This window comes from Notothenia rossii, assembly GCF_949606895.1.
Source record: "Notothenia rossii genome assembly, chromosome: 7".
NCBI lineage: Eukaryota > Metazoa > Chordata > Actinopteri > Perciformes > Nototheniidae > Notothenia > Notothenia rossii.
The window spans coordinates 52,765,735-52,787,341 of record NC_136905.1 but is presented as its reverse complement, the minus strand read 5'-3'; the positions used below and the strand labels follow the sequence as shown (position 1 = coordinate 52,787,341).

Genomic DNA, 21,607 nt, shown 5'->3' with positions numbered 1-21,607 from the left:
TCAAAAGTTGGGCCATTTTGTCTTCATGCGCCAATGAGCAACTCTCATAGGAATGAACGAGGCCCCGCCTAGACGCTTGTTTCATTACGTGAAAAACTCCCGGTCGCGTCTATCGTTATTCCAACCCAGTTTAAATTTAACCACGCCCACTTCCGCATTACACAAGGATCGACGTAGCTCTACGTAGACACGGCACACCCGCGAAATCTGAATCTGACAATGAATCTGACAAGCAAAATACCGTCCTTATAAACGCTGCATAATATCATAGACTGTATGCATAATATTATGGAATGCCATTTAAGCCAAAATTAAATAAATAAATAAATACATCAATAATTAAATAAATACATATATATAAATATGCCTATGAAATAAATTATGAAATAAATAAATGAGGCAATAAATATGTATACATGTACATTTAAATACACATTTATTTATTTCATGGGACTTTTATTTCATAATGAGACATTTATTTCAAGAGACTTGTATTTCATAATGACACATTTATTTATTTCAAGAGACTTGTATTTCATAATGACACATTTATTTATTTCAAGAGAATCGTATTTCATAATGACATATTTATTTATTTCAGATGACTTGTATTTCATGATGAGACATTTCATGATGAGACATTTCCATTCCTTATATGCAAATGAACGGGGCGTGGTTAGCTCACAGATCCAGAGACCCAGACCAAAGCAACAGCACCACAACACTGACTACTCGAGAAGAGGAAGAAAATGGAGGAGAAGGACTTAAACATTTTTTTATAAACTATATAATAACTACTAAATGAAAATAAGGCGGGGCAGACAACATGGAAGATGTCGGTGGGCTCCAAGATGCTATGCTATCCTTAGCAGATCAAATTGATCAACACGGTTTACCAACAGATACTGTGTTGGCCCATATTGAAGACTTTATCGAAGTACTCGGGCGGATAAGCGCTCTTCGAGATATCGACACGGATGACGAAGTTGTAAATACTTTGACACTGATTGAGCACCGTGTTCGTGTGGAAGATGTCCAAGAAGTTGGTTCAAGCACAGGTGCAGGATGCCCGCCTCTGGATATTCCATGCGATATGCTCGCTACCTATGTGCTGTCCGGTCTATCAACCCGAGAAATCGCGGATCTCTTTGGTGTGTCATCCCGCACAATTCAGAGGAGATCGGTCGAAGAAGGCCTAAGGTGAATTACTTGAGCTAACGTAAAATCAAATTATTGCTCTATCTAGCTAACGTCATACAAATAACGAGCCCATAGAAATAGAATACGAGTATACTACTATACTCATATTCTATTTATATGGTCAGCCCGCTACAACTGTCACTATGGCAACGGTACACATACAAATGGCCGCCGCTCTGACCATCCTGCATTATCTTAAAATATAATACATCCATTATCCTGCTACGTTGATTTGAATGGGAATGTCCGTTCTACTCCTATTTTATTTCTATGGACGACACTGGTGGGCAAAAACGTGTATAATACAGTTAACAAAATTAAAACATGATTGACAAACAATTATTTAGTATTGTGTAGCAATATGATACGAAGAGATGTTTGAAATGGAGTATATATTGTAGCGATCTGCATTTATTGTTCAAGTGTTCTGTTAACTGTTTGTGTCAGGCTTCTGTGAGGAGAGCAGGTAGGGGCGGGGTTGGGGAGCAGAGGGTTTGGTGTGTGTGTGTCTGTGTGGGCGCGTGCAGGAGAGTGAGAGGTTGGCGCGAGAGGAGAGAGAGTGAGAAAGGATGGATGAGAGACGTTGGTTGTTAATAAACCTCTTTAACTTGAGAACGCTTCACTCGTCATTCCGACACGTCCGGGTGGACGTTACATTGGTGTCAGAAGTAAAAAAAAACAACAAAAAAAACAGAGTTTTATCCGCTAATCGCCGGTAGCCGCAGCTAGCACTGACTCGGCTAACGTTAGCTCTGCTTCATCGGCGGTAAATAATGGAAGCACAGATGAACCGGACCGGAGCTCGTCCGAAAGTCAAGGAGGAGATGGATGGCTTATGGCGTGACTCAGAAGACAATTTATGGCGTGAATTAAATGCTGCTGCCGGTTTCGACTCGGCCGGCGGGAAGCGGCACGTCGGCGCAGGGACCTCCCCCGGGAGTGGCGCGGCGCCGGTTGTAAACAATGATGGCGGCGCCCGGCTCCAAGTTAAAACACCGAAATACAACGGTAAAGCCGACTGGGAAGCCTTCCATGCCCAATTTGAACTGTTATCACGGGCTGTGGGCTGGTCTGAGGACAATAAGGCGCTCCAGCTGGCCCTGTGTATTACAGATGAAGCTTTATCCTGTTTGCTACTGCTCAGCCCGGCGGAAAGAACTGACTATGGGGCCTTGGTTGGGGCTCTGAAGCGGCGGTTTGGACAATGCAGCCAGCCTGGGGTGCTGCGTTCGGAGCTGTCAAGCAGACAGAGACAGCCGGGTGAGCCGCTCCGCATATTGGCTAATGACATTGAAACCCTGGCGAGAAGGGCATACAGCCACATGTCCCCTGAGGTGCAGAGCGAGCTGGCTAGGGACCAGTTTATCCGGGCCATAACCCCCAGGGAGCTGCGCGTCCAGACACAACTGGCACATCCCCGCTCTCTGCAGGAAGCACTGGAGCTGGCGTTGGAGAGAGAGGTTGTAGGAGGGGCGGCAGAGAGCACGCACACGGGAGGCGGCCCGGTTGTGAGAACGGTGAGACAGGAGGAGCCAGGACAAGAGAAACCAGCATGGGCGGCTGAGTTGACTGAGCTAATCCGTGCTATGGCACTGCAATCGCCGCAGGGCAGCAACCGTCCTCGTCGGGGTCCTCTGGTGTGTTGGGGGTGCGGCCAGGTCGGCCATATTAGCACAAGGTGCCCCATGAATGCTGATATTCAGGGAAACGCCCCCGGGTCTGTGTAAATGGGACGTCACAGACCCCCACCGTTGGGTCCCATCGTGCCTGGTCTCCAGTGGACAGAGCCCAGCTGCACGGAGGGGGGAGCGGGGCTCCGCTTCCCCCAGAAGCAAACGACATCGCAGAGTCTGTGAGGGTGGTGGGCTGGACTCACGCGGGGGATTTCTGCCATGTCCCCGTCACCCTGGCAGGGGCCCCATGGACGGCCCTTGTTGACACCGGCTCCACAGCAACACTGATGAGACCGGACGTGGTCCCAGCGGGGACACGGTTGACACCCACTCTGGTGAAACTGCGAACAGTAACCGGTGAGCTAGCCCCTATGCTTGGGAGAGGGGTGGTGGTTATACAGGTGGGGGGGCTGTCAGTGTCTGTTAAGGTGTGGGTTGCGGCAGTACAGGACTCCTGCATATTAGGACTTGACTTTCTGCGGGTTGCACGCTGTGTGCTAGACCTGGGGAGGAACACGCTGGCCTTTCCAGGGGGTCCCACAGTTGAAATGGTGCACCCCACACTTGCCACGACACCACACCCACCTACATCAAGAGTGACTGAAACACTTCCCCCACCCCAAACCCCCCCCCCTTCAGCCATGCCCCCTGTCATCAATGCTAACCCCAGCCCCAACCCCACACCCCGTACTCCAGTTGATGTACGGCCCCCGGCCCCGGAACAACAACCTGCAGCTCTAAAGGGGGACAGACGGGCGGCAGTGAAGGAGGTGTGGAAACGCAGCTGTGATGACTTAAAACCCGAGCAGCGGGAGGAACTGTGGCAAGTGCTGTGGGAGTTTAAGGACATTTTTGCTCTGACAGAAGAGGAAGTGGGCCTGACACACCTGGTGCAGCACGATATCGACACGGGCGACGCACGGCCCGTCAAGACACGCCCCCGCCGCCTTCCCCTGGCCCATCAGACAGCAGCAGACAGCGCTATTGATGAGATGCTGTCAGCTGGCATTATTGAGCCCTCTGACAGCCCCTGGGCCTCGGGGGTTGTGATGGTCAATAAGAAGAAGAGTTCAAAGATGAGGTTTTGTGTGGACTACAGACCGCTGAACAGTGTGACCAAGAAAGACTCATACCCGCTGCCCCGCATAGATGAGTGTTTGGACTTGGTGTCTGGCTCATCCTGGTTCTCCTCTTTAGACCTGCGCAGCGGGTATTGGCAAGTTCCCCTCAGCCCAGAAGCCAGATCAAAGACAGCTTTTTGCACTGGGAGGGGGCTGTGGCAGTTTCGAGTCCTCTCCTTCGGCCTGTGCAACGCTCCGGCCACGTTTGAGCGGCTGATGGAAAGGGTGCTCGCTGACGTTCCCCGACAGGAGTGCCTGGTCTACCTGGACGATATCCTGGTCCATGGTAGCTCCTTCCAGGCGGCTTTAGGAGCCCTGCGGCGGGTTCTACAGAGGATAGCAGCAGCGGGGTTGAAGCTCCACCCCGACAAGTGCTGTTTCTTGAGGAGAGAGTTGGAGTTCCTGGGGCACCGAGTCGGAGGAGAGGGCATCAGCACGCTGGAGGAGAAGGTGCGGGCAGTAAAGGACTGGCCAGCCCCCATCAATCTGCGGGAGCTGAAGAGCTTCATTGGGTTAGCGTCGTACTACAGGCGGTTCGTGCGTGGCTTCTCTTGCATAGCTGCACCCCTGTTCCGCCTGCAACAGAAAGACTGTGATTTTGCTTGGACTCCAGAGTGTGAGCTGGCCTTCAGCTCTTTAAAGAAGGCCTTGACGGAGTCTCCCATCCTCACTCCCCCAGACCTCAGCCTACCGTTCGTCCTGGATACGGACGCCAGTGACGTCGGGATGGGGGCGGTGTTGAGCCAGGTGGGGCCTGGGGGGGAAAAAGTGGTGGCGTATTTCAGCAAAACCTTCAACAAAGCTGAACGGCGCTATTGTGTGACACGCAGAGAGTTGCTGGCAATTGTGAGAGCAATCAGCCATTTCAGGTACTACCTGTGTGGCCTGTCCTTCACAGTGAGGACTGACCACGCAGCCCTCCAGTGGCTGATGTCCTTCAAGGAGCCCGAGGGACAGATTGCACGCTGGCTAGAAGGACTGGCGCCGTACGTCTTCACAGTGGAGCACAGGGCGGGGGTTCGCCATACCAACGCTGACGCCCTGTCCCGGCGCCCCTGTGCTCCCAGCGGCTGTCGGTACTGTGAAAAGAGAGAGGACCAAGAAAAGGAGCTCTGTGCAGAGGAGGAGCGAGACCACAGGCATAAACCAGCCGAGCCGGTCTGCAGAGGTGCACGGATCATCGACTCACCCGAATGGAGAGCGCGGCAGGAAGAGGATGCTGACCTACAGCCAGTGCTGAGGTGGGTGGAGTCAGGACAAAAGCCACTGTGGAATGAAGTTGCTGGGTGCTCGCTTGCCACCAAAGGACTGGTTGCAAAGTTTGAGGCTCTCCGGACGAAGGATGGAGTGCTGCAGAGAGCCTGGAAAGAGCCTGCAACAGGGGAGGAGAGGTGGCAGGTGGTGGTCCCCAGGGCGCTGAGGGAAGAAGTGCTTAAGGCCTCCCATGAAACTACTGGGGCAGGACACTTTGGCGTCTCCAAAACCTTGCGTCGACTCCGCCAAAGCTGTTACTGGGGCCAGCTCAGGAGAGATGTTGAGGACTTCTGCCGCCGCTGCGACCTTTGTACGGCGTACAAAGGTCCCACTGATCAGTCACGTGCCCAGCTTCAGCAGCTAGCGGTGGGGGCCCCGATGGAGAGGGTGGCGGTGGACATAATGGGCCCATTCCCGTGCACAGAGAAGGGGAACCGTTACGTCCTGGCCGCCATGGACTATTTTACAAAATGGCCAGAGGCGTATGCTATACCAGACCAGGAGGCGGTGACCGTTGCAGGTGCCCTGGTGGAGGGCATGTTTGCCAGATTTGGAGCGGCCGAGGTCATTCACAGCGACCAAGGAAGAAACTTTGAGTCGAGGGTGTTCGCCGCTATGTGTGACCGGCTGGGCATGCAAAAGACGCGGACTACTCCTCTGCACCCGCAGAGTGACGGACTGGTCGAACGGTTCAATAGGACTCTGGGAAAACAACTCGCTATCCTCACCGCGGAGCATCAGCGTGATTGGGACATGCACCTCCCTCTTGTTCTTTGGGCCTACAGATCGGCTGTGCAGGAGTCCACCTCATGCACACCGGCCCTGCTCATGCTGGGGCGAGAGCTGCGGACACCAGCAGAAATGGCTTTTGGCCGACCCCCCGACACACCAGCGGTTCCTCCGGGACCGGAATATGCCAGGAGGCTCCAGGATAGAATGGAGTCAGCACATGCCTTTGCCCGCGATCAGCTGCAGAAGGCGGGCATGAGACAGAAAAGAAACTATGACACGAGGGCTAGAGGGGGGGACTTCAAGGCCGGGGACCTGGTGTGGGTGTATAGTCCAAGAAGAAAGAAGGGCCGGTGCCCTAAGTTGGACTGTCACTGGGTGGGCCCTTGTGAGGTGCTGGAAAAGCTGGGAGAGGTGGTCTATAGGGTCCAGCTGCCGCCTAGAGGGAGACGGGTGGCCCTCCACAGGGACCGGCTGGCCCCATACAGAGGCGATGCACATCCGCGGCCTAGACCCCCAGCATCGTCTAGGAGAAACCAGACAGTCACTTCCCCCGATTCACTGACTGTGTCCCCTGCTGACCCCCCACATTCACCCCCACCCCCAAACTCACCCCCTGTTCCGGGACAGGATGTTCCAAGCCGGCAAGCGCAGCCGCCTGTGTTCACTCCAAGGCGGCCTCAGAGACCAAGAAGAGCCCCGGGCCACCTCAGAGACTTTTTATGCATTCCCTCGGGGCGAGGGACTTAGTAAGGGGGGGGCAATGTAGCGATCTGCATTTATTGTTCAAGTGTTCTGTTAACTGTTTGTGTCAGGCTTCTGTGAGGAGAGCAGGTAGGGGCGGGGTTGGGGAGCAGAGGGTTTGGTGTGTGTGTGTCTGTGTGGGCGCGTGCAGGAGAGTGAGAGGTTGGCGCGAGAGGAGAGAGAGTGAGAAAGGACGGATGAGAGACGTTGGTTGTTAATAAACCTCTTTAACTTGAGAACGCTTCACTCGTCATTCCGACACGTCCGGGTGGACGTTACAATATGTTAGACTGGTGGATGTTCGTCAACGTTAGCCAAAACGTTTATGTTGACGTTGCACACAAGTTAGGTCAGTTATTATTAACAGCTGCTCTGTCAGATATGACTATTGTTACACCGAAATCTGTTTGTATCGTGAAATTGCGGTTTTTGTTTATTCATCAAAAATGACTAAAGTCAGAGATGTTTCCTGATACACGTGAAGTTGCAGCCACTGTATAAATTAATGTTAAGATAACTGGAGTTGTGTTCATAACTGTTACACCTAACTAACGTTGCTGTCGCTTATGTAATAAATATATAATTGAAGTGACATTACACATATATATGTTTTATGTTTTTCTACTGTAGAAAATCAGACCTATACTCTTCAATTAACGATGACGATGTAGATGCCTTGGTGATGGAGATTCAGCGCACTAATCCGAATGCTGGATATAAAATGATGCTGGGACATCTACGGTCCAGAGGCATACACATTCAAAGTAAAAATTAACAGTTTTTGTTTAACCTCAATGTTCAACCCAATTCCAAATGACGTGGGTTTAGCCAGTCGCCAATTTGAATAAACAAATAAATCTCCTTTTTCAATCAGGGCATCGAGTAAGGAGTGGAGAGAGTGGATCCAGGAGCAATCTTGATGCGAAGGTTAACCCTCCAGACTACAAGGCGTCGTCAGTACAATGTTCCTGCACCAAATAGTCTATGGCATATAGACGGTAATCACAAGCTGATCAGGTCCGTTTTTCCTGCTGCTTTTTGAGCTGTGTCCATCATAATCTAGTGGGCCACTGCTCTTGAACTCCTGTACTCAAGTGCTGCAGTCCTGCAGTTCTTTGTTCCAAGCCTGTACCACACCACCTGAAATCACTAAATAGTAACATCATGTGAGAAAACAGAGGTGAAGGTGTGATTGCTGAAATAAGTAGGCCTATCTACAGACATTGCACCCTTGGAAGTATTGAGTGTGAGACCAATTTGAAGGCTGAGGAAAAAGTAACATTAAAAGATATACGGCCAGGTCATTAATACTTAAAGATGCGTTTATCCTTTTTTAATACAAAATATAACAATGAGGGTTCTGTATGTTAGTTAGTTGAGGATATGAATTGAACTCCTTGTCTACTCATTAGATAATAATTGAGTTTGAATTTCAAACAAAAACACAATTAGATGCTACTAAAGGTACAGTCCTTGCATGGGGGCAAGCCCTCTACCACATACATCCTAGCTAAATATGAGCTCTTCTGATAGTACCATAATGTCAGTGGTGTCCAATTTTATCCGCAAAGGGTTGGTGTGAATGTGTTCCAACAAAGCAGTGACACATGAACTCACAACTAGTTGGTGCACTGGAATCGGGTGTTTCTCTGCTTGGTTGAAATGCACACTGACCCTTAGTTGGGACATCCATGATGTATTTTAACAAATGTGTGTAAGCTTTGACATACAAAATTATTTATAAGCATTTTCAAAGGTATGAACATGATCCAGAATATGTCTCAATTCCAAACAGTACCATGAAATCATATGTTCACATGTTCACATGAAATCACATGTTTCCTCTTCATATTTACTCTGTTAGGGCACTGTATTAGCACCTGAGGTGGTCAAATCAGTTTTAGCCTACTAACAATCTCAGGACCCATTGGCAAAGTCCTTTTACGGAGATTAGCCTACCGGAAACCAACATTTTAGCACCTTGTGTGATTCCATCTTTAGTAGAGATGAGAGGTTAGATGTTGGAAAAAGGTACTTTAAAATATAAATGTTGTTCACCCAGCTGACAAATCTGCTTGCCTTGGTAAAGTAAATTAAGCCATTGAATTTGCTTATTTATGTACAACTTTTTTTAACTTAAAGAAGGTTAACATGCAATGTACGATAATGTTGGATATTGCAATGGCAATAATGTTTTGTGATATTGCAGGACATGTTGCTATTGCAATATCCAACGTTATCACCGAACCTGCCACAACCATACCCCTCCAACCCTATTCCTGACATAGCTTAATGAACAAGATGTGCCTTTATCAACTGTGATTTGGATATGAGGCCCCAATTCAATAACCAATTAATCCTGTTATATTTCACACAGATGGAGGATTGTTGTTCATGGTGGCATTGATGGATTCTCCAGGCTAATTGTGTACTTAAGTAGTGCCACCAACAACAGAGCTACAACTGTTCTTGAAGGCTTCTTGTTTGCTGTTGGCCAATATGGCGTGCCATCTCGAATTCGGTATGTAATGTCCTACAAATGTCTAATAAATGAAGTACAATGAGACTTATTTGACTAAAATGTATTTTAATAGCATTTGTAACACAGGTACAATTATCAAAAAGAAAATGAGTGTTCGGAATTTCAAACAAGTGTAATGAAGGTGCTCTTCGGTAATCTTAAAACAGAGCTGGGTTACAACCCACGCAGAACGGCACAAACAGCCTTCTTCAGGGTATGCTTAGACCCTGTAGAAGGCTTTCCGAGAGAAGACCTTTCTTTTGAAGGTACAATTATGTTGGATAGTCATCTTCAGATAAATGTACTTTTTTCCCCTTACAGATCTGACAAGGGGGGTGAGAATGTTAGGGTTGCTCATTTCATGGTCCAAACACAAGGGGAGAACAGGAGCTCTCATATTACTGGACGGAGTGTTCATAACCAAAGGTATGGAGGATTTAAAAAATATAAATTATTAAAGTACAATGAAACCGAGAGAAGAAGCATGTCTGTCCACCCTCACAAAACAATACTTACATTCAGGCGGGGCAGGGGGTGATAGCGGGGCGTTTTACTGGCAGTTCATAACAAGTTCATTGGTCACTACCTAAAATCCAGCTCTCACTTCGCTCATCATTGTGTTCACACTCCAGTCTGAACATAAGTGTCAATCAGCCATTACTAGTAGAACCTTGTACAACTTTTCCATCCTGCTAACTGTTGAATAATGTGACCTGCCAAAAATACAATATAAAGGCTGTATTTCATTCTTTCTTTTACAGAATTGAGCGCCTTTGGAGAGATGTGTATGAAAATGTTCTTGATCTGTTCTACACAATATTCATCCAGCTGGAGGCCCAAGGATTACTCAATCCTGACCAAGAGATTGACCTGTATGCACTACACAGGTGCTTCATGCCACATATTCAGCATCATCTTCAGTGTTTCAAGGAGGCATGGAATCACCATGGGCTGAGGACTGCAAGCCACCGTTCACCTTTACAGTTGTGGTTACTAAACAACAGAGAGGGACAAGATTTCTCACAGGTAAACAACGTTTTTTAGATGATGTAATGTATGCCATCTTATTCCCTGGCTCAATTATTTATTTAAAATACATGCAAAATGACCCACATTGTAATTGATTACACATTCTGAACGGCTTTATTCCTTTCGTATGTCAGGTTGGTGAGGATTATGGTGTGGACTGGGAAGGACCACATACCCCCTGTGCATCTAATGTCTTTGTTCCTGAGATCCAGCTCCTGCGCCCATTGAGTGAACAAGATCTTGTGGCCCTACCAAACCCCCATGTTCCTTTCAGTCAGGCATTGGCAGTTTATCTTGAAACTGTTCAAACCCTCAGTTATGTTGAACCCAGAACCTTAGGTCAGGCAACATTTTCTTCGCACGATTTCAGCAGTGGTGGAAGAAGTACTTAAAACCATTACTTACGCAAAAGTACCAATACAACAATGTAAATTACAAGTCAAAGTACAGACATACTTTCAACAAAAATGTACTTTAAGTATCAGCAGTAAAAGTACATGTTGTGCAATAAAATGTAAATAATAATAAATTCTGATGCAGCATGTTACTGTTGGAGCTGTTCTCATTCCTTTAGCTGTGTATTCCTCTACTCCTTCTTTTACATGCAAAAGCACACTTGCATGCACATACTGAAGGATATGAAAATGAAGGATTGAAGAGCGACACGATGGAAGGAAGCCGAGAGCAGGGAACAGAGAGATGGTTGTGTGGTGACGTTGAAGGGAAATCATAAAGGTGGATGACCATTAATCCTTCAGTCCTACAGATCTTTTGTTGTACAGATCTTTAGCAGCAAACCTTTTGTTCCCAAAATACCAACCACACTCCATTCCCTCTCTGCCTCTAAAACGTTATCCTTTAGTTTTTCTCTTTCAGCTTTATAGATGTTCCACATTTTCTTTAACTCCACAGTTCCTACACTTGTCAGTGTCACTTTTCCCCATGACATGCAGCGTACCATTCAATGCTGTGTGATTTATTCTGAGTCTAGCTATCATCATGTCCTCCCTTCTGTTTCTTTCTTTATAAATATGTGTCTGCTGGCAGACCAGCAGACCAGCATTTATCTATCACCAGCTTATGTTAGTATTAAATATACAATGTATTCTGGTAACTATCAAAATAAAGACATTGTATAGTGTTCATAACAGTATTTTTATTTAATAAATTATACCTAATACAATAATATTACAAAAAAAACGTACATCTAAATAAATATATCATCTAAAATAGATGCGTTTGATTTAAAAATAACAAATATAATTCAAAATGTAAACAGCAACAAAGAAATTATAAACATAATTTTTCTTGTTAATATCCATTATCTTCTGTTATGTATCTTCCGGTCTTTGCCAATCTGGACAGCATTTCTTGGTCCTCCACGTCTTTCTCGTACAGCCACTGCTTGAAGCAAACTCAAAATAAGAAACAACAATGTTTTAACAAATCGTATTAAATTATGTGATGATAGAACTGCAAACAGAATAGCTGTAACTTTAACTAAATAAATAACTCAGTTACCTCTAATCATTAACCCATGTTTGTATCATTGAGTTAACATACATACATACATACATGCTAAACTCTTATTGCACTTTTGGCAACGAGCATTTTCCACCTCAAGACCAAGCCCCCAGGAAGTGCGCCGGACTCTGAGGAAAATATTCGTTGTGTCCAAACGGCGGTACTACAATTTCCTTATCAGTCTGTGACGTCCACCGGCCCAGAAATACTTTTTCCCCTTGACTAACATTGGGAAAGAGACGTCTGTAAATCGGTGGATAATTTTTTTGAAACTAAATAAACTACCCAGTATGAACTATTGTATAGCCTTAGAATCATTAAGTCCTTAAAGTTGTAAAATGCACTAAAAGCCGAATCTAGATTTATTCTCTCTCTCCATTCATTCTAGTGAGCCGAGAGTGTGTGCTCGGGGGGGCGGGGCTTAAGGGGCGCATGCTCTGTGAGCGCACGAACGGGTTCTTCTGCTCTGACAGCCAGGCATGCTGGGTAATCTGTGACGTTTCGCTCTCTCAAAAGTTGGGCCATTTTGACTTCATGCGCCAATGAGCAGCTCTCATAGGAAAGAACGAGACCCCGCCTCCCACGCTGTATCCAGTTCTTATTATACATCCATGCCTCAAGACGGGTAACATAACTACCCTCGGGGCGCTTAGTTCTCTCCGCCATGTGTTTGTTTGTGTGTGTGTGTGTGTGTGTGTGTGTGTGTGTGTGTGTGTGTGTGTGTGTGTGTGTGTGTGTGTGTGTGTGTGTGTGTGTGTGTGTGTGTGTGTGTGTGTGTGTGTGTTGCATGCATGTAGCAGGTTCTGTGTGTAAACTGCCCCACCCCCTCGCACACCGACAGGGGAGAGAGATCTCTCGTCTGGATTGGAAAGATCGAAAATAAATCATAGATGCACTTCGTAGTCTTTTTGCATATTAGAAACGGAGTTGGCGACAGTAAGACTGCGATATAATGTTTGTGTAGATATAATACATATGACATCTATTTTTTAAATGTCTACAGTACCGATAAAAAGATCGATAACGTTGGACGTTAACGGTACCACGGTCTTTAATAATTCAGCCCCGGGGCCCGTTAATACTGGGGCTCGGTACCCATCCCTAGTTTTAATTATTACATCATCAATATTACATTTCAAATAACCAAGTACTTGGTATCTCACAAAGCGCAAGTGGCTAGTGCTGCTAAGAACATACCTGGTGATGGTGGCTCTTCGCTACAGGATCTGGTCGATGTCCTCCTAACAGAAGCGATTGCCTTCGTCGTTCTCGTCCATGATGGCGGCGTAGGCTCCTTTCCTCAGGAGGTCCTCGATCTCCTTCTTGGAGAACTGCTGGACCGGCTAAAGGCGACGCAGAGAGACATTTACACAAGTGGATTTAGAAAACTATTTTTGAAATTAAACTAAGCGTACTGCAACAGCGACTGACCCAAAAATGACTTGGCATCTAGAAATATGACAGATTTTTTTTTTCTCACCCCGTTGTTGTTGCCTTCTTTGTTCCCACTCGTGCTCTGCAGGACAGCACGGTCCAGCCCGAGCTTCAGACTAGCTTTATCCAGCTTTTCCCTCTCATAGTTTCTAGTGATCAGACGGTACACCTTCACCGCCTTAGACTGGCCAAAACGATGACACCGAGCTTGAGCCTGAAATAAAAAATTAAAAGAGGGGTCAAAAGAGCAAAGTTTTTAAGCATTAAATGGGAAAATATACACTTAAAGAACCGAGGGAATAAACGGAAAGACTGTTGTTGTTGAAGCCCTATTGAACTATCTTTAGGACAGACAGAGCAGATATATATATCGTACCTGCGGGTCATTTTGAGGGTTCCAGTCAGAGTCGAATATCACACAGGTGTCCGCAGCAGTGAGGTTCACAAGCTCTTGATCAGGTGTTTGATGTGGGCTGGCATGATCCTTTCTGCAGCGATAAATAAAGAAAACAAAGAAGACCTTATTAATAATAGTAATGATGGTAACAACAATAATATTAGTATAACTATTTATATAGCACTTACACAATAATTACAAAGTGATTCTCACAACAAAAATAAAGAACAAAACAATGTCAACAATAATAAAAAAAAAATGATAGGAATGTTAAGAGACAAAGAAATGATAAACATTCTGAGAGGCCGACTACAAAAAGGTAGACTCAATGGCTCTTGATGACATCAATGAGCAGTCCCAAAACATGCTGCTGTATAAAAAGAAATAGGTCCAGATTTCTTCTATTTAGTGTTGGATGATTTGTTGTATTGATTGCTGATGGATGTTAAGATATGTTTTACAATTATAACTTATTGTAATTGGAATCAAAAAGTTTAAAATCGTAGTTTTAATAAAATGACTAGCAATATAGGGTTTATTCAACAGCGGTAAAGCATTAAGTTGCTAAATTAACGTACACTGAACTGTAAAACTTACCACTATTTAGGAAAGGATTGACTAGTAAGACAGCAAAGAGGTGGAGGAGGTCTCTGTCATGTACCATTGGTAGATGTTACACCTGAAAGAAAGATAAGGAAATAAGACAACACAGGAGGACAAACATCCTCTTAAGTAAAAGACGAAATCATGCCAAGCTTTACATCTTTCAGTCTTTATAATGCACTGTTGGAAATTACATTCCAAAGGCTAAATTCAAACTCAATACCATAAATAACTGGGTAGGCCTACCAAAGTGCTTTACCTGATAGAACACGTTCCACACGGAGCAGGAACCATCCGGCTGGGCCTTTTGCTGCATATCATCTCCTCCCTCTCCACTGTTTCCAGTAGATCTCTACTGCCTCAGTCCAATAAAACTGAAATGCCCCAAAACAATCATATTTAAAAAGTTAAAACAATAACTTGCTTTTGGCATTCAAATGTATTAGAATCTCACCTTTTTCCTGGATGTCAGGAAGGCGTTCCCTTCAAGTCCGTAACCAGTCATAGGAGTTCAAATGCAAAGCCTGAACGATGACAAGAGCGAGACTTACATTTTACAAGATAAGTAATACCAGAGCAGTGTGTACGACATGCAGAGAACAGATCAAATCCCCTGACAGACTCACACACTTTGGTGATGTCCTCATCTGATAAGGATGTTTCATTTTTAGCAGCAAAGTAACATTACTCAAGGTATATGTTGGACCCAACTCATGTACAGTATGTTTTGCATCTCCTCAACAATGGTCTGTATAGTTGAGTAGAAACGAACTGTCCCTAGAGTTTCAGGTAGATTAACAAAGAAAAGTTTGCAATGAAGCACAAAACCCCTCTTTGTATTAAGCTAGCTGCCACAGAAAGTACAGCTTAATATGCTAACCTGGTAGAGTTAGCTAACGTTAGCTAACTTCATGTCAAACTAAAAACCTCTAACGTGCATTACATTGACGATTTTAAACACAACTTAACTCTTTCAACTTGTAAAATAACGTTAATTTAACATACCCTTAAATAACTACATCACGTTTTTCAGAACAACACACACTGCAGAAAACGTTAGCTGCTAACTGTTGTTAGCTAAGACAGCTAGCTCGTAACAATAGCCTCCTAGCAAACTTAAGGTTACGTTAACATTAACTTAACGTTGTAAGAAAGCAAAACGAACCTTCGAGAAATATTTTACTCTCAGACTGGGTGTAATTGTGTTGCATTGCTTACCTCCAGAAGGACTTTTAGCTGTTTCCCAGTAAAGACTAGAGAGAGCTGTCAGAGCGGTTGCTCTCAGAAGAGCAGCATGGGGCGGACCAGATAAGAACCAGTTAGTGTCAATGTTGTGGTGCTGTTGCTTTGGTCTGGGTCTCTGGATCTGTGAGCTAACCACGCCCCGTTCATTTGCATATAAGGAATGGAAATGTCTCATCATGAAATGTATCATCATGAAATACAAGTCACCTGAAATAAATAAATGCGTCATTATGAAATACAAGTCATCTGAAATAAATAAATATGTCATTATGAAATACGATTCTCTTGAAATAAATAAATGTGTCATTATGATATACAAGTCTCTTGAAATAAATAAATGTGTCATTATGAAATAAAAGTCTCTTGAAATAAATGTCTCATTATGAAATAAAAGTCCCATGAAATAAATAAATGTGTATTTAAATGTACATGTATACATATTTATTGCCTCATTTATTTATTTCATAATTTATTTCATAGGCATATTTATATATATATATGTATTTATTTAATTATTGATGTATTTATTTATTTATTTAATTTTGGCTTAAATGGCATTCCATATAATATACAATATCTTTGTCAATATGACTGACGACCACACTTATGCAGTGCTGAGGTAATGTTAATTCATCATTTAATATTAATTACTGATTGATATAAGAGGGATACATTAGCAAACATCTGTATATATAGCCTATAATGTTTCGTTTTTTTGTTGGTCATGTAACATGTTAACGTTTATTTAATATTTTATAAACATTTATAATATGTTATAAATGTCTATTTTAACTAGTGGTGGGCATAGATTAATTTTTTTAATCTAGATTAATCTCACTGTATTCTTGGAATTAATCTAGATTAATCTAGATTAAAATGGCTCATTTGAATTCTGCCGAAGGCATTGAGAATATGTGTGCTACCCAAATAATGACTAAAAGTAAGTCTTTGAGAACGGGTTTCTCAAGCCAGGTGGTGCATTAGACCAGGGGCTCATCTCCAGTTTCCAAAATGCATCACAAACTGCTTGAGAAAGCTGTTCTATGATAATTGGTGATGAAAATAAATCATTGACAATGAGATGTACTTGTGTTTATTAACTGTTTATTTTTAGTTGAACAGTAGGCCTATATAACAGGTTGTAATGAACTTTACAGTCAGTAGCTTTGTGTCAGTGAAAGCTCTATTTCTTCTTCTTCCACCAGTCACTCAGGCAGACCAGTTTGTTCACATTTTCTGGTGACAAACAAGCTCTCCTCTTCTGCACAATATGGCCTGCTAAAGAAAAAAGTCTCTCGCATGGGACAGTTGTGGCAGGAGTCCCCAAGTATTTACGGGCAATTTGGGCCATCTTACCATAGACAGCAGTGTGCTCCGACCACCACTTCAGTGGACACTGATCTAGACTGGCACTGGGCTCTACCTTGTACCTAGTGCTGTGTACCTGGACTCACATTCAGGTTCAGGTCCGGACTCAAGTCCAGAGGTTCAGGTTCAGGTCCGGACTTATAAGTTCGGACTTGTGTCAAGTTGTGTGAGTAACTAAAGTGAACTTATTGTGAGCTAATTATCAATTGAAAATAAACTCATAATCAACTCAAATTCAAACTCGTCAGGTTTATTGTGCCCCCTTCCAACTTGTGTCTACACCATGTCTTTTCTAGAACTCTACATGTGTTACTAACTACACAACACAACTACATACATAGTGATGTACATACAAGACTCAATATGCAAGAGTACAAGTCTATGTGTTCTTGTTCAAGAACAACAGCATATTGACATTGTCTGGGTGAAGTGTTGCTCTTTCGGCAGACACTATATCACCATACATAAAAAGGAGTTAGCTTAGCTACACTACCAAATATGGCAACCAGCATCCCACGCTGTCAGTAAGCTACACTACCATATATGGCAACCAGCATCCCACGCTGTCAGTGTCCACTATGTCTAAGCCAGCTTCCCTTGACGTCACACAGATCTCGCGAGCAGTTGCGATATTTTGCGAGACTTCGTGAGCTCAGTAATGGCCGCCATATCAGAAGCCAAAACAATGTTTTTCGTCTTTTGTCAGCGCAAATTTCTCGATCTATGGAAGGTTTTAGATGGTTTAGAACACAAAGGAGAATATACGTAAGTACCGGTTCCTGACGTTCCGGTTTTAACCGGACTTGAACCGAAACTCTTTACAAGTCCAGTACCGGTTCGGCGTACCGGTACGCAGCACTACTTGTACCTCTCCACTGTACTATCTTCTGGTGTCTCCTCATCTGATTCTGAGTCGGATCCCATCAGTAGCAGGGCTGTTTTCTTCTTGGGTGGCTCAGGGTTCTCCTCCCTGAGTGGCTGTAGAGCAGGTTCTTCTCCCTTCATCAACGCACTTAGCTTTGCCCACACTGGCTCCCTCTCTGCTCTGGGCAAGCACTTGAGGTCCTTAAATCGTGGATCTAGAGCAGTCGCCACCTTTGATGAATAAACAAATTATAATTATTGATTGATGAAAATGTCACTTTCCAAATCCAACCTCCATATTTCTTCATGACTTATTCATCTGGCTTTACAGTCTATTATGGTCATACAATGTAGTTATCTTCTGGTCACTCTGACATACCTTAAGCCATTCCAGGTTTATTTTTTCCCTCCGCTGGTTGAGGTCCTTGATGAAGGCAGCCTTGAATCGCACAATATAGGCAGGATCATCATCTGAGATGTTCATCGCGTGCTGGAGGTGGCACAGGGCAGGTAGAACCACAGAGCAGGATACATACTTATCTCCACCAAGGAGCTCAGTGATGTACCTACAGACAGACAGACAGACAGACAGACAGACAGACAGACACACACCAAAAAATTATTAGTGACAGATTAATTTAACTCAGATTACACATTTAAGGGCAGGTGTTTCTTACATACAAAGTGACATTTAAAAACTTGTATGCCAATTCATGAACACACTATCTTTGTAGACCATACCTGCATGGCTCCAGCAGTTTCTCTAGCTTTGCCAACTTCTCATAATCCGCATTTGTTGGGAGGGCCAGGTTGTGCTTCTGCAGCGACAGCGTTGTGTGCAGTGCGTCTCTGTTGCGCCTCACGCGCTTTATCATCTCAAGAGAGGAATTCCAACGTGTTGGAACATCTTGCACGAGTGACTCCTTAACTTGTCCAAGGGAGGATTGTTGGACATTTAGCTCGTCTGAGTTGGCCGGACTGTGTTTGAAATGTCCGACCACTTTACGGCACTTGGCCAGTGCACCATCAAAACCACCTTCCCGAAGTGACATTACAATAGCTCTCTGTACAACATGCGCAACACAGGGCAAGTGCTCGAATGGAAGTATCCTCCCTGCTGCCACCATATTAGGAGCGCTATCTGTTCCAATAGTGCTTATTTTGTCAGTTATCCCCCACTGATTAGCGACGTCGAGGAACTGCCTTGCACACGCTTCTGCAAAGTGACGCTCCTCTGTTTTCATCACACCTAACGGACAGACAAAGTAAATTAGAATAATTTCACTACTAGTAGTAAACAACTAGCAATTATCAAGAAGCAAACATAACGTGGTGGTAATTAAAAGGCTACGAAATTAAATTATGTAATTTAAAATGACATAACGTAGCATACCTAAAGCGAAGGAGTGAAGTTCCCAGCTAGCATCGATGAGGTGTACTGTAACGCCGAGGTAGTTGTCGTTGTTAACGGACGTCCAATGGTCCCCAGTCAGTGCTACAGACCTCGCCTCTACCATCTTCTCAATTTCCGTAGCTTTCTCTTCTGCGTGCTGGTCATGTATTCTCCTCATGATAGTTCGCCTCGCAGGTAGTTTGTAAGATGGGTCACCTGTGGCCGCCTGGAGAACAAGCTCGAGCCCGTCATCTTCAACCACGCTAATGGGCCTGCAGCTGGTGGCAATCCACTGAGCGAGGAGACTAGTTAGCTTGGCTGATAGAGCTGTGCTGACGGGCTTGCCTCGGTTGCACTCAAACATAGTTGTTTGACGACGAGTCTTCCCCCGCGCTACATCAGTGCTTGGCCCGGCATCTTCCGCATTAGCTAAGGGATGCTTTGCGTTTAGGTGGTACTTGAGACTGGATGAACTCCTACAGTAAACTAATTCCGCATTGCACAAGGTGCAAACAACCTTATTTTTGTCGAGGTTTCCATCGGGAAGCTTCTTAAAAATAAATTTCCCCTGAAGCAAACCCGGCGGCTTCATACCTGCTGTATCCATGTTAGCATGTCACGTTTAATGTGGCTGATTTGACCGGGGTCAGATCCATAGACAGTAGAAGAAACACAGGTCAAAGACTCGATCTCGCCCCCTACAGTGCAATTCGGCTAGGTATACATCCGCGCTAAATTATCAAGGTGAAAGTCATCATAGCTTGCGTAGTATAGACCCAGCTCCCAACCCAACTTTGAGAATAGATTAACGGCGATATTTTTTTTTATCGCCGACAAGAGTCTCACGTTAACGCAGCACGTTAACGCCGATAACGGCCCACCACTAATTTTAACATTAATATATGTTTATAAATGAATAAATGTGTGTAGGCCTCTATATATATATATATATAATAGTATCATTAAATAATGCTAATACTTACACCAGCTGAGATGATAAAACACCAGTAAGACAAAACAACTATTCCTGCTTTACCGCGACCGCTATGGCTATAACTGCTGAAGATGAAGTCTATGACGCTAAAGCTACGTTCTTGCGTAATGCGGAAGTGGGCGTGGTTAAATCTAAACTGGGTTGGAATAGAGAGGCGAAGTCACGCCCATCTACTTCCGGTCCATGGGACCCCGGAAGCGAAAAATTATACATTGAATTTAATGGAGAGAGAAAATGTATCTTTTGATCCCGTTTGAATTGTGCCACGAACTACACATATGATGTTTGTCAATCTTAAACAATCATTTCCATGTCAAAAAAGTCACATTTTGTCGTAAAACTGTTGAAATATAAGACTATGAAAAATACGCGACTACAAAGACTACAAATCCCAAATCCCATTCTGGGTCGCGCATGTGATGTCACAGGCGATAATGCTCCAAGTGGTTGCGACTCGTAATTAAAGCGAAGAAGAAGATTTCATAACTGATTTATTCCCTCCAATAAATATAAGAGATTGCTCCAATACATTCACTTTTACAAGATGCCCGTGTGCTTTGTACCATGTTGTAATCACAAAAGTGATCGTACCACTTGCTCGTTCTATCGCTTCCCGTCTTAAGAAAGGACCAGGAGTCGCTGGATCAGACATATCAGGTAATATCATACATGTTGTGCATGGAACATAGTCAAGTTAGCTACCTAGCTAGTAGCGACGAGTAGCGAGCACGTTAGTTAGCATTACATTACTTAGCCTTGTCATTTTTAGTAGCCTTACCATGAAGTTATTATTTTATTACATGAAGTACACCAAAATGTTAAACAGTAAGAGTAGTCATCATGGTAAGTATTTCGTGAAACATTTGAAGAGTAGCCTACTGCGCCCTCCACCGGCTGCTAAGGAAGCAGTTCAGGGAGAGTCGAAGGAAGGCAGGCAGGCAGGGAGCTTTGCATGACATTCTTCTGGACATGTGTCATTGTGATGACAGTGAGAGTGAGTCAATCTGTTTGTTGGAAAGAAAGTAGTTGAGTGATTACTGAGAGAATATTATTAAAAGAGATAATTATTCAGTGTTGTTACTTTAAAGTGTTGTTACTGACCTTTTTCTCTTTTATTTTCTTTACCTCACCTGTAACTGCTGAGACCCTGAGGAACATACCCACTGGACTGACCTGCTCTGGCAACCTGATTTCCACTGTACGTAATAGTATTTGGTTATGGTATATTATTTGTATACATCAAAGGCACAATGCACCCCCCAGAGAGACACATGTATTGAGTGATATTTTGCATAGGTCATGTGAAATCATCTTTACATACTAGAAAACTGTAGGAGCGGCAACTTGTTTTGAAATTGAATTTTTAATATCCGATAATAAAGTTGATCTGTTTTCTTTATTCTTCTCTCTTCCCAGCTCCATCCATCACCGTTCTCTGTTCCTGCAGGTCCTGCTTGCTAATCAATGCTCATATCTTTTTACACAATTACAAATAAAGTCAATGTATTGTATGA

The 21,607-nt window shown here is 44.3% G+C and overlaps 3 protein-coding genes and 1 long non-coding RNA gene across 9 annotated transcripts in view; 1 reads left to right on the top strand and 3 right to left on the bottom strand.

Moving 5' to 3' along the window:
• LOC307047039 (glucosamine-6-phosphate deaminase 2) overlaps window positions 1-30 on the bottom strand; it is a 17,559-nt gene extending 17,529 nt beyond the window's left edge. Inside the window, exon 1 of one of the 2 annotated variants that reach the window (XM_079693751.1) lies at window positions 1-30. This exon is cut by the window's left edge and continues 449 nt beyond it. The gene's annotated coding sequence lies outside the window, so the exon portion shown is untranslated. The other variant, XM_079693750.1, reaches the window with a different exon arrangement.
• Window positions 31-7,277: 7,247 nt separating this feature from the next.
• LOC307045619 (uncharacterized protein) lies at window positions 7,278-10,794 on the top strand. 3 transcript variants are annotated; one of them, XM_079691395.1, is made up of 7 exons: window positions 7,278-7,485; window positions 7,596-7,738; window positions 9,099-9,242; window positions 9,564-9,668; window positions 10,004-10,027; window positions 10,130-10,268; window positions 10,406-10,794. In XM_079691395.1, the coding sequence occupies exons 2-7, from the start codon at window positions 7,641-7,643 to the stop codon at window positions 10,661-10,663; spliced, it is 768 nt and encodes a 255-aa protein (XP_079547521.1). In that variant the 5' UTR covers window positions 7,278-7,485; window positions 7,596-7,640; the 3' UTR covers window positions 10,664-10,794. The 3 variants fall into 3 exon arrangements, with proteins under 3 accessions (XP_079547521.1, XP_079547519.1, XP_079547520.1); XM_079691393.1 differs by having other exon boundaries at window positions 7,285-7,485; window positions 10,004-10,268; XM_079691394.1 differs by having other exon boundaries at window positions 7,286-7,485; window positions 7,596-7,719; window positions 10,004-10,268.
• Window positions 10,795-11,505: 711 nt separating this feature from the next.
• Window positions 11,506-15,811, bottom strand: LOC307045620. Of its 3 annotated transcripts, XR_013809964.1 has the most exons (8): window positions 15,448-15,809; window positions 14,684-14,753; window positions 14,489-14,603; window positions 14,224-14,305; window positions 13,606-13,717; window positions 13,276-13,443; window positions 12,993-13,138; window positions 11,515-11,686 (listed from the first exon to the last, which is right to left on the bottom strand). It is a non-coding gene; the product is annotated as an uncharacterized lncRNA (long non-coding RNA). The 3 variants fall into 3 exon arrangements; XR_013809962.1 differs by having other exon boundaries at window positions 11,506-11,672; window positions 14,489-14,753; window positions 15,448-15,811; XR_013809963.1 differs by having other exon boundaries at window positions 11,509-11,686; window positions 14,489-14,753; window positions 15,448-15,810.
• An 846-nt stretch (window positions 15,812-16,657) lies between these two features.
• Window positions 16,658-19,988, bottom strand: LOC307046411 (E3 SUMO-protein ligase ZBED1-like; the record flags this gene model as incomplete). Its single annotated transcript, XM_079692805.1, has 5 exons — window positions 19,100-19,988; window positions 18,448-18,955; window positions 18,086-18,272; window positions 17,711-17,937; window positions 16,658-16,904 (listed from the first exon to the last, which is right to left on the bottom strand). Exons 1-5 carry the CDS (start codon window positions 19,704-19,706, stop codon window positions 16,658-16,660), a joined length of 1,776 nt encoding a protein of 591 aa, XP_079548931.1. The 5' UTR covers window positions 19,707-19,988.
• Window positions 19,989-21,607: the final 1,619 nt, after the last annotated feature.

What these genes read in the sequence shown, in the direction of transcription:
- LOC307045619 (XM_079691393.1), top strand. Translation starts at nt 7,641, where the DNA reads ATGCGAAGGTTAACCCTCCAGACTACAAGGCGTCGTCAGTACAATGTT. An exon ending in CGGAGTGTTCATAACCAAAG is followed by an intron (nt 9,669 to 10,003) that starts GTATGGAGGATT and finishes TTTCTTTTACAG; the next exon opens with AATTGAGCGCCTTTGGAGAG. An exon ending in AGGGACAAGATTTCTCACAG is followed by an intron (nt 10,269 to 10,405) that starts GTAAACAACGTT and finishes TTCGTATGTCAG; the next exon opens with GTTGGTGAGGATTATGGTGT.